Source organism: Carassius gibelio, chromosome A19, assembly GCF_023724105.1.
Source record: "Carassius gibelio isolate Cgi1373 ecotype wild population from Czech Republic chromosome A19, carGib1.2-hapl.c, whole genome shotgun sequence".
Classification (NCBI taxonomy): Eukaryota; Metazoa; Chordata; class Actinopteri; order Cypriniformes; family Cyprinidae; genus Carassius; species Carassius gibelio.
This window is the reverse complement of record NC_068389.1, coordinates 16,276,400-16,291,400: the sequence shown is the minus strand read 5'-3', so window position 1 is coordinate 16,291,400 and position 15,001 is coordinate 16,276,400. Positions and strand designations below refer to the sequence as shown.

Sequence of the window (15,001 nt, the reverse complement as noted above, 5' to 3'; positions counted from 1 at the left end):
CTTGACTTAACTCACGGAGGTTAATGGTGACTTGACTTTGCTCATGAAGATCAACTGTGACTTGACTTAACTCACGGAGGTTAATGGTGACTTGACTTTGCTCATGAAGATCAACTGTGACTTGACCTAACTCTGGACGGTCAACAGTGACCTGACTAGGCTCTGGGAAATCAACAGGGACCTTATCAACGGTGACCTGACTAGGCTCTGGGAAATGGACAGGGACCTGAGCAATGGTGACCTGACTAGGCTCTGGGAAATGGACAGGGACCTGAGCAACGGTGACCTGACTAGGCCCTGGGAAGTCATGAAGTTTAACTGTTGTTTTACATGACTTGGGTGTTAGTGGTGACTTGACCTGACTCTGGATGGTCAACGGTGACCTGACTAGGCTCTGGGAAATCAACAGGGACCTGGTCGACGGGGACCTGACTTGACTCTGGACAGTCGACAGGGTCCTGACTTGACTCTGGACAGTCGACGGGGACCTGACTTGACTCTGGACAGTCGATGGCAGCGGCCATCTTGTGCAGCGGCGCCGGAATGGCAGCCATCTTGTGCAGTGACTCTGGGAAATCAACAGGGACCTAGTCGACGGGGACCTAACTTGACTCTGGACAGTCGACGGGGTCCTGACTTGACTCTGGACAGTCGACAGCAGCCATCTTGTGCAGCGGCGCCGGACTGGCAGCCATCTTGTGCAGTGACTCTGGGAAATCAACAGGGACCTAGTCGACGGGGACCTAACTTGACTCTGGACAGTCGACGGGGTCCTGACTTGACTCTGGACAGTCGACAGCAGCCATCTTGTGCAGCGGCACCGGACTGGCGGCCATCTTGTGCAGTGACTCTGGGGTTTCAACACGGTCCTCTGCCTCACCCACAGTGAACAAAGAGCCACACAACAAAAGAGCATATTCTATGACATCCCTTAGGTGGCCATTAAATTCCCCTCCAGGTAACCATGATTTAATAGGATCATTGACTCCAAACAAGTCCTTAAACAAAGCTTCATCATTTAGAGGAACTTGATACACTTACTCACAGAACTTCTGAACATAGTCCTCAATAGATTCCTTGTTGTAGATTTAATAGCTGGTCGAACAGATTCATGGTTAGGCTGATATGGAAACTGGAACTGATACCTCGGTGACAAGGGGTTACCGGGCTGCTGGATCCTGGTGTGGCGAAGTTCGGATCCAAATGCAGTGCTTTATTTAAGAATGGTCAAACAGGTAGAATTCAGGAACGGCGTCAGGGATAAACAGAATCGAAAACAGTAACAAGCAGAGATCAGGGCAGGCAGTAGAGAATCTGAGTCGGTTAAACAATCCAAGATCAGACACGGAAAGAACAAACACAAGGAAAAATGCTCAGAGATGTCAGACAGGCTAAAACAAGACTTCGCAGTGAGTGAGAGTGATTGGCTGCGTCCGAAATCGAATACTTCTCTACTATATAGTATGGAAAAAGCAGTATGTGACAAATTAGTATGTTTGAATCGTTTGCGTTCATAAAAGAGTTTTAATATGCCTACTCACCTACTATATAGTAGGGAAAACGAGTATTTGAAGAAAGAAGTACGTTCGAAACCTTAAATCATAAAACAGTAGGCAAGTAATCCCCGGATGTCCTACTGCTTCAGCGAAGATTTTGAAGGGTTCATCGAGGTAACTTTTCAATCCCAGAATGCCACGCGAAAGGGATAAATCATCATCGAACGTGAAGGAGAGCAGTGTAGAGGGTGTTTACAAAGGTGAGTATTATAAAACAAAACATGGTTCCCATGTGATAAAATCGTATTTGTTGAGCTACTGTAGAGTAAACTGTTGATTTGTTAAGGTGTAAAGACGCTAGCCAGTAACATCATAGTATATTTGTGATGAAAAACATCAAAACATGTTTTATTATGTAAAGCGAACAGCGGATCTCCAGTAAGCATATGTACGTCTCCAAAGTGGATTTACATGAACCATATCAATCTTAAAGACGATTAATTGTTTATTTAATATGAGACAGAGAAATGTTCTAAGGGAACTGCAAAAGAGCAAATCACATGAACAGACATTTGAGTGAGAGATGTGTGTGTTATTATGTAGAATAAACTGTCTACATTGCTTTAGATGAATGAAAGTAATGTAAATAAATAAATCTACATTAAGTAAACATAAGTTATCTATTTCATTTGACCATTAGTGTTGTTGATAAATTAAGTGAGTGAACACATCAGCATCTATCTCAACATGTAAATGCAGTATATCACAGATAAATGACAGAGACTGACTCTTGTCTGGATGTTACAGGGACAGATGAGACACACGTGTGTTTATCTGATGAAGAGAGACTGATGAAGAAATGCTGCCATCAAAGATTCTCAATGAGTACACTACAGTCATCAAAACATATTTTACATTTTAAGTTGTAGTTTATTAATAAACAATTATTACAGCACTTTTCTGATTCTTGTTTGCTGTACATTTGATGCAGATCTTTTGTGGTGGAGCAGGTGACAGCAGCATCTGTGGAAAAAACCTGAAAGAAAAATATAAAGTAAGATCATTCTGTTACTTCTAATACAGAAATGAAGTGACACTGTGCTGTTAATATGACTGCTTTTGTTTTGTGTTTGTGCATCTTTATAGGATCTGAAATGTCTGCAGACTGCTGTGTGCACTGAGGATGGAGAAGATGGAGTGCCATGGGTGAAATGCTCCATCACTGCATCTCCTCTTGTTTTCTCATCAGGACCAGATGCTGCTGTGGTCTCTTCATTCAGTGACCCCAGAGCCTGCGAGAACATCTAGAGAAAAACCAAAAGACACAAGGATGTGATTTTGGTCAAGTTTGTTCTGCTGATTTCTGTTCATACAACATCAGTCAATAAAACCTGAGTTTCAGAAGTTTCTAAAGTATCATCAAATAATGTCACAAAGAATCTGAAAGTCAGGCTCCATTGACTGATACTGTATGAACATAAACCAGCAGGAGAAACCTGACCAACATCACCTTTATGTTCAGGCAAAGGATTGAACAGAATGGAGGCAAGTCATTAATGACTGAATTTATATGTTTAGATGACCTGACCCTTTAAAACCCCAAATAGAAACTGTATTAAATGCATGCATGCATTAATATTATAGTAGAACATTGAAGAAAAGCTTTAAGAAATAAACAGCTTTATTGAGCATTTTTCTGCCCAAGACTCAAAAAAAAGCATTCACAAAATTCACATTTACATGTATTAATTTGCCAGACACTTTTATCTGAAGTGATTTACAGTGCTGTTATTACAGGATCTCAATCCCTCTGGAGTCACCTGGAGTAAAGACACACCGGTGGAGATTGATCCAGAAACCTTCTGCTGACCAGTTCAGTTCACTAAATCACAGAAATAATGAAGCTTTATCAAATTAACATGCAATTGTAAAAATATAAAATTTAATTCAGCAATAAATAGAATGCTGACAACATGACAAAGTGTTTTACTCTGTGTAAGTGTTTTCCAGGTCGTGGTACTCATGGAGAGCAGACACAGCAGCAGTCAGATCATCCCGCACATGTTCTCCTGCTCTTGTTCAGGGTTGTGTGGTTCGGGGTCTTCATCATGGTCTTCCTTACTCTGTGCACTCAGACAAGGACTCAATGTCCCTCTCTCATCATGATCAGATTCAGTCTGACTGCAGCAGTGAGGGACCTGATGGACGGATGTGGGTTCACTGTCTGTAAACATTCAAATACAGAACAATTTCTGAATAAAGTTTTGTTTCATGTGTTGTTGACTTGTATTTTATTTATTGTGACGGTTACTTTTATTTATAATTTTACTTGTTTATTCATGTCTCCTGTTGTTGTCAGTAAATAAAATATAGCCTAATTGTTTCATTAACACATACATTAATTCACTACTTGACTGAATATTTAGATGTATTCATCTTAGCTGCATTTGTCTAGTGTGAAGTTATTCATAGATATGAAAAAAAAACGAATTACAATTTGCTCTACAATAAAATATATATAATTATTAGTCACCATTTATCATTATTATTGTTGATAAGTGTTGGGGTGGGCTAGAAATGCTTTCTGAGGTAATCTTAATTTCTAAGTAGTAATACTTACATTTTTCAAGTGTAAAATCAACATTCTTCTCCAAAGCCGAGATCTTCAAGCACATGATCAACGTCTAATTTGTGCAGATATTAAAAATACTGCAAAAGCTGAGGAAAACCATACGAGGTAGGGTTGTGGAGTTACTGATGCTATGAAGTGTTCAATCTTCAAGGATTAAACTGTGGGTCATTTCAATAGAGTTAAAACATAAAAACAACACAAATATATTGGTAAAACTACAATAACAATAAAAGGGCATTTGTGTATTCAACCAGACCAACCACAAAAGGAGCAAATTGCATCAACATCAAAATATTTAGGTAGTAAATATTAAACCTGTAGCAGTCAGTCATATATTTGAAGTTGTTATAACGTCATAGGTCACATGATAATGTAAACATGGCGGAATTCATTCATACTCAACGAGATTTGGGTGTAGAGTACGTACTCTTTTAGCACTCGTTAAGTAAGTACTTATTGAAATTTAGTACCTACTCATTAAATATGTGATTTCGGATGCAGTCTGCGTGTTGCTTTTATGTGTGTGGGTAAATGAGGTGCAGGTGTGGCAAGGAAATTGGCTGATGAATGAGGTGCAGGTGTGGCAAGGTGATTGTGATACAGTGACTCATGGGGAATGTAGTTCGGGTGTGGTGCAACAGTATGAGAGGTGCTAGTGTCCAAGTGATGATATGGTGACATCTGGTGGTTGATGGGTGGAATGGTCCTGAGTGGAGTGCCCTGTACCGAAGTTCATGGGCACTCCATCTAATGATCGTGACAGTTGCAAGACAGCAGCCGACCAGTGGGGTTGCTGCAGTGGTAAAACAAACTTTATGTTGCTATCACAATCATGACATGAATTATGTTTTCAGTCAGCACCATTTTCCCTTAGTTTGTTGTTATGGACACTCATTAGTGTGAACTATCAATCATATGTCATGGATCATCAGGCTTCACAGACCATATTGCTACAACGACCCGACCCTGCAGATTTGCTTTATACAACATTAGGAAGATTAGACCCTTCCTGTCAGTGCAAGCCACCCAACTTCTTGTCCAAGCTCTTGTTCAATCCAGACTGGACTATTGTAATGCTCTCCTGGCGGGCCTTCGTGCATGTACTATCAAGCCTCTGCAACTGATCCAGAATGCAGCAGTGAGGGTTGTCTTCAAAAAGCTCACATTACTCCGCTACTCATCAGGTTACAATGGCCACCAGTAGCGGCTCAAATTCGGTATTAAATTAAAGGGAATTATGTTTGCCTACAAAATGACCACTGGCACAGCACCAACATACCTAAACTCACTAGTTCAATCTTATGTGCTCTCTAGAAGTTTGTGCTCTGCAAGTGAACGATGCCTTAAAAATGCCAAAATCACTCTCACTGACCTTTTCCTGGACTGTGCCCAGCTGGTGGAATGACCTCCCAATCTCAAGTCTTTACTCATTTTCAAAAAACATCTAAAGACTCATCTTTTTCGCCAGCACTTAACCAACTAATGCTAGCACTTATCTTTTCTGGCTACGTGTTCTGTACTAGACTAACTGAAACTTGTCATGGCACTTGCATACTGTTGTTGTTCTCTTGTTGGTCTGACTGCTTCTATTGTTTTCATTTGTAAGTCTCTTTGGATAAAAGCTTCTGCTAAATGAATAAATGTAAATACTCAAATATCTAAATTACATTTTTTTTAAATACTTCTAACAATTTTCTCTTAACACAACTCTTAACACATCAACACACCTACAACACACAACTGACAAAACAATTAATTTCATGCTCAAAATTACACATTGTAAAAACTAAACTTCAACACACATTTTCAAATTACATAATACCCTGACACATTACACTACATCTACCAAAACACTGCAAACATGTCTCAAAATCAAATTTTTATTCCAAAACACTACCACATATTCTCCTTCTACAGAAACATTTAGTCAATCATAGCACAATATAATAAAAACACTAACATCAAATGGAATTACAGAAACTGCATTATTTTAGGTGTCAGGTCTGACCTTATAAAATAGACAGTATAATGCATTGGTCATAGATTGTGTTTTACATTACAGTTTCTTTTTGTTTTTGGGTTTAGTAAATACATGTATTTTGTTGATTTTGCTGCAAAAATTCAGTACAAAAATTGAATGAACCATCTCAGAGTATAGAATGAACGGTTTATGGGGGAGAGAGAGAGAGAGAGAGAGAGAGAGAGAGAGAGAGAGAGAGAGAGAAAAAGAATGCAAGAAAACAACAACAACAAAAGTACAATATAGCTGTAATTTACTGTATTATGTGAAAATACAAAATAAACAAACAGAAAAAGTCACAGTAAAATAAAATAAAATAAAATAAATGTAATCTAGTCTGCCTGGTCCTCTGCGTTTGGTCACATGATCTCATCCACATCACACCTGATATCTTCTCTGTCAAGGCATATTGGGAAGTATCTTTTGGTATGTCTTCTCCTTCCCGGTATAGTTCAGCTGTGATGTCTTGGCATTCAGCATCCATTGCATCCTGGAGGGACATCTGGAGGGACGATGATGATAAAACCTTCCATGGGGTTGAGAAAAGGGGAGTAAGGGGCAAGGAGTGCACTTTTCATTACATTTACATTTAAATATTTAGCAGACACTTTTATCCAAAGTGACATACAAAACGAGGACAATGGAAGCAATCAAAATCAACAAAAGAGCAAGTGCTATAGCAAGTCTTAGTTTGCTTACAGTAACAGTACAAAGCACTTTTATTTACTGTAAATTAGCTATATAATAAAAATAGATAGATTCACAATATGAACAGCTGTTCACTTTGACTTTAACCTATAAGTAACTTTTAGAACATAATGTTATCTGATCTGGCATACAGTGTGAAAGCATTTGGAAATTTGTCAGTAAAATTACATTGTTATAATCTTGGTTGAGCTTGTGTGTAAACACGCATTTTAAATGTGTGATAACTCTATGCATTTTGTGTCGAAGCAACAAGAAATGTGTAATTATACAGTTGTATTAAATGTGTTAAGAGTTTAGGAAAATTGATAAAAGTAGGCTATTGAAAAAAATCATCGTAACGATCTTAAAAACTATAATAAACAATAGATATTTGTGATCAGTTTTTAACTAGAAATACTGCCTAAATTTAATGATCAAGTGAAATTGGAGTCAGCCTGAACACGGAGCTAGACTAAATTTTAAACTAAATCCAGATAAATTTAGAAGCACAAGTAAAATATCGAATAGGCATTAAACCTTCGACCGGGACACTGGATTCCGCTTTTTTGGGCTGTCGGGTGGAATCTTACAAATTCTTGTTATGTCTGCTCCCTTTACACTGAGTGCGCGACTGCAAAATCGAAAGTGAAAGTCAACATCGAGCTCTCATTCAAAAGAAATCCGCATATTGACAGCGGCTACCTGAAATAAAATTGTATGCAATATTAGAATGTGACAGGGCAGGACGGGGCACAAAAATTTCAGGGAGCGAAACTGCAGGAGTGGGTGTTAATGGTCAGAAATTCAGCGGGAGCGGGATTAAGAAAACTCGAACGAACTCAAACGAACACAATAAATGGCACACAATGTAGAAAGAAAAAGATGAATCCCCGACGTTTTGGGCGATTTAGAAATCCCAGCCCAGTTGAAAATACTGTGATACTTTTTTTTTCCAGAATTCTTTGATGAATAGAAAGTTCAATAATCATTTTTGTAACATAAATCACTGCATCCTTGCTGAGTAAAATTATAAATTTCTCTCTCTTTTTAGTTTAAGTATTTATTTCTTTATCTTACTCCAAAAAAAAAAAAAAATATATATATATATATATATGAGAAGGCTAATAATGCTGAACATTCTGCTTTGCCATCACAGGAATAAATTGCATTTTTAAATGTTTTCATATATATAAAGAACAGTCATTTTAAATTGTAATATTTCTATATATTTTTTATCAAGTAAATGCATGTTTTGTGAGCATTAGAGACTTCTTTTAAAAACATTAGAATTCAAACTTTTGACCGGTATGTGATCACTAATACAATATAATTTATAATGCTAGAATAGAAATTGCAAACAAACATAACAATTAAAGCAGCTAAATAATTTGGAAACCAACTGGTTGTAACTGACCACACTTAATTCAACGTTTGTATTAAAAAGTGAAGTGTACAGGCTGGCAGTTAGTGTTGAAATCTTATAAGGAAGCTATTAATGTTGCATAATATCTCTATCAAGAGCTTCAATGGCAAATTCTCTTTATGTTCCTATTTATTGAAAAAATAAAAGAAGTATAAATGTTGAACTGGTTTATTTATTGAATGGATGGAGTCAGAAAGATAATGGGGTTTCACAACCAAATCCTTATAAAATGTTTAATTCCCAAACATAAGCACTGTTGAGTCATACAAGCACATTCACAAATATTATTAATCATTTAATATTATTATTCATATTATTCATTATATCATTATTCATAAGTATTTTCCCTGGGAGACATTTAATTGTATACTCCACCATTCAAAAGTCTGGGGTCAGGAAGAAGAAGAATATGAATGATGATTATGAAGATATAGTCCACAATACACACGCACATATATATATATATATATATATATATATATATATATATATATTTCGGGAGGATAAGATAGTCATGAGTGTTAAAGTGTTAAAGGTTAACTAGATTTAAATGTTTAGTTCACCCAAAAATTTTAATTAGCCTGTGTTTTACTCACCGTCAAAGCATCATGTGACTTTCTTCTTTCAGACGAATCCAGCCCTTTCAATGGGGAAAGCAGGTGTTGGTTGTCAACAATTTAGAAGATGTGAAATAAATTGCACCCATCCGTAATAAAACATTCCTCACACGGCTCTGGGTAGTGAATAAAGTCCTCCTGTAGCAAATCCATGCATGTCTCTAAGATAAATATCCATATTTCAAACGTAATAAACATTTGACAACCAACACCAACTTACCCCCATTTAAAGGCTTGGAGGGGCCAGGAGAATCTTTATTATAACTCCAATTGGATTTGTTTGAAGGAAAAAAGTCACATACACCTAGGATGCTTTGAGGGTGAATAAAACACAGGCTAATTTTCATTTTTTGGGTGAACTAAACCGTTTACCTGTTTGCTGTCTGCAGTGGTGAGGCACTATAATTGAGACTTTATTAAGCTGTGTTTGGATTAATAATAGACAAAGATTAAAAAATATGGCATGTTTGCATTTGATGTACATAAGGTTGCATGACAGACAGTTTAATATACCCTCCATGTGTCATATGTCATATGTCCCTGTATAGAAGTCAAAGAAAAAACAACAACAACTACAATCTGCATTAAAAAAGTGAAGGAATAGAAGTGTATAGGCAGTTGGTGTGGTTTTCAAATAAATGTTTATATTCCAGACATTACATAATAAGTGAATGGCAACCTCAATTTAAAAATATCCGGTTTGCAAATGTTGTGTCAGAGCTGGGGAAATTGTATTTAAGAAATCATTTTAATGCAATCTTCTCAACTCTCTCGCATAAATTTAAAATAAATATTTGTTCTAACTTTTTTTTTGCTAGGACATCTTAATCAGACCTGGAATCTCATGACACACATGCACACATAACGCAGGATCAAATACTATATGATGCCATGGTAATGGAAACAATGCAACCAGTAATGCAACCTATCATGTTATAATGACCTTGTACTGCACATACTTGTATAATTTTAATCTGAGTGCATTTTAACTTACACTAATATCATTTAATCTAATTTTCCAGCAGTAATAGAACATTATTGAATATTTTCAAGCTGCAAATAAACAGTGGACAATAAAAAGGCAATTATTTTAAACAGAAAAAAAAGGTGGCATGTTCTCGATTACAGTAAAGTCAATTCTATTTCTCCCTCCATTTGTAAAAAGAAACAACAAATCAAACTGAACATGCTTTTCACCAGCTGAAGAAGAGACTACAGGCAGAAACTCAGTTGAAAATGGCTGAGTGAAATGCTTTTCTAAGGATGAGACCAAGAACTTGGTGATATCTATGGGTCGTAGAGTCACTGCTGTGATTGCATGCAAGGGATTTGCAGCTAAATTCTAGCTTCCAAACTTTTACATTTGCTTTAAGTTAAATTGTCCCGATAATTATGATCATGAGATACAGGAATGAAACTCTAAAGTTTCTTCTTATGTAAAAAATGTATGAGCTGAAACTGTTCCAATACTTTTAGAGGGCGCTGTAGATATAGATATTTATGAGTGAGAAATATATATACAGAAAACTCAGATCTGTCAGTGGCTCCAAAGTAATGCAAACTTTATGCAACAAGTAATGCAAAAGGTTCTTTTTTTTATTTAATACTTCTTTCAGCAAGGACACATTAAATTGATTGGTGAAATGATTAGAATGATTTCTGAAGAATCATGTGACACTAAAGACTGAAATAATGAATGCTGAAAAGTCAGAATAAGCACAGGAATTATTATTATTATTATTATTTAACCGTAATAATATGTTTTTAATTGATTGATTAATTAATGTTTATTACTAATAACAAATACATTGTTAAATAAATGCGTTTGGATGGGAGGAAGTGATCCTCTCACTACCTCTGTAAAGTTCTGCCTCACTCTCATTCCCTTTCTTTCATATCTGATAACATTATGATCATGAAAAAAACTTCTGTATGTTCAGAAAATCATAAAGTGGTATCTAAATGTCCTGATTAAAATCAAACTGAAGAGATTTCCTGTATTTACTGTAGGAGGAGCCATGGGTACATATAAAAGAGGTACAGTCAGAACATCTCAGGACCACCCAACCAGCAGCAAAACAATCTACACCAGAGGAGACCCAAACAGCAAGGTAAATGTTCTTATTCTCACTGTCAGGAGAAAAAAAAAAAAAAAAAAAAAAGCTACAACAATATAAAACAAATTCCTTTAATGTTTTCAGATGGTTCCAGTGTTGATGTTACTCATGGCAGCTCTTGTAGCTGCAGATGAGCCAATGATGGATCTCTCAGGCCCATTAGAGTCTGACAGTGCCTCTGTTTCTATCATATTCTGTGATGCTTCTACTACATGTCCTAGCGGAACAACGTGCTGTCGTTCTCCTTTTGGTATTTGGTACTGCTGCCCATTCTCAATGGTCAGTGAATCAGTAACTCTTTTATACTCTGTTAAGTTATCAAGTCAAGTCAAGTCAAGTTCATTTATTCGTCTCCCTTGGGAGAAATTTGGTATGTTCCATGTTTAACCCTGGCTCATTCTTCCCACTCTTTCAGGGTCAGTGCTGCAGAGATGGACGCCATTGCTGTCGTCATGGTTATCACTGCGATGCGTCATCGACCCTTTGTTTGAGGGGGTGGTTGAAACTGCCATCTTCTGCTGAGCCGGCCACCAAGGCTATCCAGAAACCTCAGGTGAGTCAGCACTCTGTATACGATGCTAAAATAATGCAAACTATATGCAACCAGTAATGCAAACCATCCAACCAGTAACTCTGTGTTGTTAGTAATTTAACCTATCACGAAAACAGTGGTTTTCAATCCTGGTCCTGGGGACCCACCGCTCTGCATATTTTGCATGTCTCTCTTTTCTGACATCTGAGCTCTCATCTAATGAACTGATGATCTGAATGAGGTGTGGTAAATAAAGGAGACACACAAAATGTGCAGAGCGATGGAACCCCAGGACCAAGACTGAAAACCACTTTGTAACAATGACCTACATGCATGACAGATAATGACTTCAATGGTATATTATATTCTATTATTCAAAGATATTTATCTGAGCTGCATATGTATTTATCTTTATTGCAGTCTGTGCCCATTGACCAGGCTCTTAAATGGAAGAGCGAGACTGAGTCAGTTCATTGTGATGGAAATCTCTACTGCTCAACTGAGCAGTTCTGTTGCAAGACAGCAGCCGGCCAGTGGGGTTGCTGCAATGGTAAAACAAACTTTATGTTGCTATCATAATCATGAACCTTATATAAATTTAGACGAACATAGGTTTTAATATAACCCATAATCAATAATAAAAATTTGTGTTTGCTCATGTTATTATTTGTATTTCTTTCTCTTATAGAGATGGTGTTGTAAGTAAACAACCCCCGTGACTTGGGTGCAGGTCTTATTAAAGACTTACCAAGTGCAAGAGGCTTTTGTCACACTTTCACGCAGCATTTTCCCTTTGTTAATTTGTTGTTATGGACACTCATTAGTGTCGACTGTATACTATCAATCATTTATTATCACTCCATTTGGTCATGTATTTAAATTGAACTGTTTAACTTCTTGGTTGTCAGGTCTTGTCTCTACTTGCTACTATTCTGTGTTGCATTTACTCTGTTTGGATTATTAAAAACTGCCTGAATTATCATGTGCATTTATTCTAACCAAGTGTGACAGCTTTCAGAAGACAATTACTGTTGATATAGATTCAAGCTGAATTAATGCAAAATAAAACTTTAAAGAACTGCAGTCAAATGTCATTGTCATTTATTAATTGAACTGTTGTTTTTGGATATTTTTAGTTTGTTTGTACTTTTTATAATTTATCATGAATTAATCTTTTAAGGGGACAAATTGTTCTTTCAGTTCAATGTACTTCCAACAGGTTATGTTTTTAATATACTGAAATCTTTTAACCAAAGATTGTAATAAATTAGACTACCATGCTGCTGTAATACTTAGTGTTGCTGTGGCTTATGGTGGAGAAATTAATATTCAACAGCATGCCAATTTCATGCTCCCTCAAAACTTGCCACATCTGTGGCATTGTGCTGTGGGATAAAACTGCACATTGTAGAGTGGCCTTTTATTGTGGCCAGCCTAAGGCACACCTGTGCAATAATCATGTGGTCCAATCAGGATCTTGATATGCTACACCTGAGGTGGATGGATTATCTCGTCAGAGGAAAAGTGCTCATTAACGCAGATTTAGACAGAATTGTGAACAATATTTAATAGAAATAGGCCTTTTGTGTACATAAAAAAAGCCTTAGATCTTTAAGTTCAGCTCATGAAAAATTGGGGCAAAATCAAAAGTGTTGTGTTTATAATTTTGTTCAGTGTATAGATTTATACAAAATGGATACATCTCACTGGAGGATTAAGGACATTGTAGAGATCGCCTTAATGAAAATGGTTTAATCAATAATTAACCATTGTTAAGTACAATATATACATAAATGTATATCTACATCTCTCTCTCTCTCTCTCTCTCTATCTATCTATCTATATAATTATCATTTATTTTTTTCAGGATTACTGTATGACCATGATGGGAAAGTTTCTTATTCTGATTCTGAAAAGACGGTCAAAGATAAAAACCTTTTACTGGTGACCTTTTACTCACTGGCACCTTTCCCACTGCATTCAAGCAGGCTTGGGTAACCCCTCTGCTCAAAAAAAAAAAAAAAAAAAAAAAACTAATAATAATTTTAATAACTTCACTTACAGAAAGCTACAGACCTGTCTCTCTCGTTTCATTCATAGTGAAAACCCTCAAAAGAGTTGTTTTCAACCAGATGTTCCAGATCATTGTTTCTTTTACAGAACCTCAAACTGGAAGCCAACCAATCAGGTTTCAGGACTGGCCATTCAACTTAGACTGTACTACTGTCAGTCACGGAAGCCCTGTGGATTGCAAAAGCTGATTCCAAATCATCAGTTCTTGTTCTGCTGGATCTAGCAGCTGCTTTTGACACTGTCAATCATCAGATCCTTCTGTCTCACCTCTCATCACTGGGCATCACAGGGATTTCACTTCCTGGTCTGAATCCTTTCTCATTGGTAGGTCTTTCAGTGTGGCTTGGGGAGGGGAGGTGTCCAAAGCACATCAACTTATCACTGGGATTCCTCAGGGATCAGTTATTGGACCCCTCCTCTTCTCCATATACACAGCACCACTGGATCCCAGCATACAGGCACATGGATTCTCTACCATTGCTATGCTGATGATACACAGCTCTATCTTTCACTCCAACCAGATGATCCAATGGTAGCTGCACAGATCTTAGGCTGCCTGGCAGACATCTCGGCATGGATGAAAAAATATAATCTACAGATCAACCTGGCAAAGACTTACCTTCTTGTCTTACCTGCCACTGCACATCTATAGTATGATTTCTCCATCCAGCTAGGTTTTTCTACAATTAACCCATCAACTTCAGTCAGAAATCTTGGTGTAACCTTTGATGACCAGCTGACCTTCAAAGACCACATTACAAAGACTGCTTGGTCTTACAGGTTTGCATCAGAAAGGATCAGGCCTTTTCTAACGGAGCATGCTGCACAAATTCTTGTTCAGGCCTTTGTCAATTCTAGGCTGGAATACTGCATTGCTCTTCTGGCCGGACTTCCATCAAGCACAATCAAACCTTTACAAATCACTCAGAATGCAGCAGCATGACTGGCCTTCAACAATAGCCCATGTTACACCTCACTTGATCTCCTTGGACTGGCTACCGGTTGCGGCTCGCATCAAGTTCAAAACAATGATGCTTGCATATAGAACAGCCACAGACTCAGCACCCATCTACTTCCACTCACTATTACAAATATAGTTCCCCTCCAGAAGTCTGAGATCTGGTACCATCACAGAGAGGCTCAAAATCACTTTCCAGAACATTCCCATTCCCAACACACCCTCTCTTTCTTTCTTTTCTTTCAAGCTCTTTCTGTGTCTTTTTGCCTCTTTAAGAAGAATCACTTTATGTATCCCCCAATTGTAAGTCACTTTGGATAAAAGTGTCTGCAAAATGACTAAATGTAAATATAGAAGATTTTGGCAACTGCCTCCCAGGTGCAAGGGTAGAAATCACAAGTAACTATATAAAAATGTATTGTATTTTTAAAGGACAAGCTCTCAAA

At 37.3% G+C, this 15,001-nt stretch overlaps 1 protein-coding gene and 1 long non-coding RNA gene across 2 annotated transcripts; both read left to right on the top strand.

Moving 5' to 3' along the window:
- The first annotated feature begins 2,086 nt into the window (after nt 1-2,086).
- Nucleotides 2,087-3,037, top strand: LOC127935717 (uncharacterized). Its single transcript, XR_008148156.1, has 3 exons — nt 2,087-2,381; nt 2,488-2,550; nt 2,643-3,037. It is a non-coding gene; the product is annotated as an uncharacterized LOC127935717 (long non-coding RNA).
- Nucleotides 3,038-10,824: 7,787 nt separating this feature from the next.
- On the top strand, nt 10,825-12,607 carry LOC127935891 (progranulin). The gene is made up of 5 exons (XM_052534104.1): nt 10,825-10,986; nt 11,077-11,271; nt 11,408-11,545; nt 11,945-12,074; nt 12,213-12,607. The coding sequence occupies exons 1-5, from the start codon at nt 10,894-10,896 to the stop codon at nt 12,224-12,226; spliced, it is 570 nt and encodes a 189-aa protein (XP_052390064.1). The 5' UTR covers nt 10,825-10,893; the 3' UTR covers nt 12,227-12,607.
- The last annotated feature ends 2,394 nt before the right edge of the window (nt 12,608-15,001 follow it).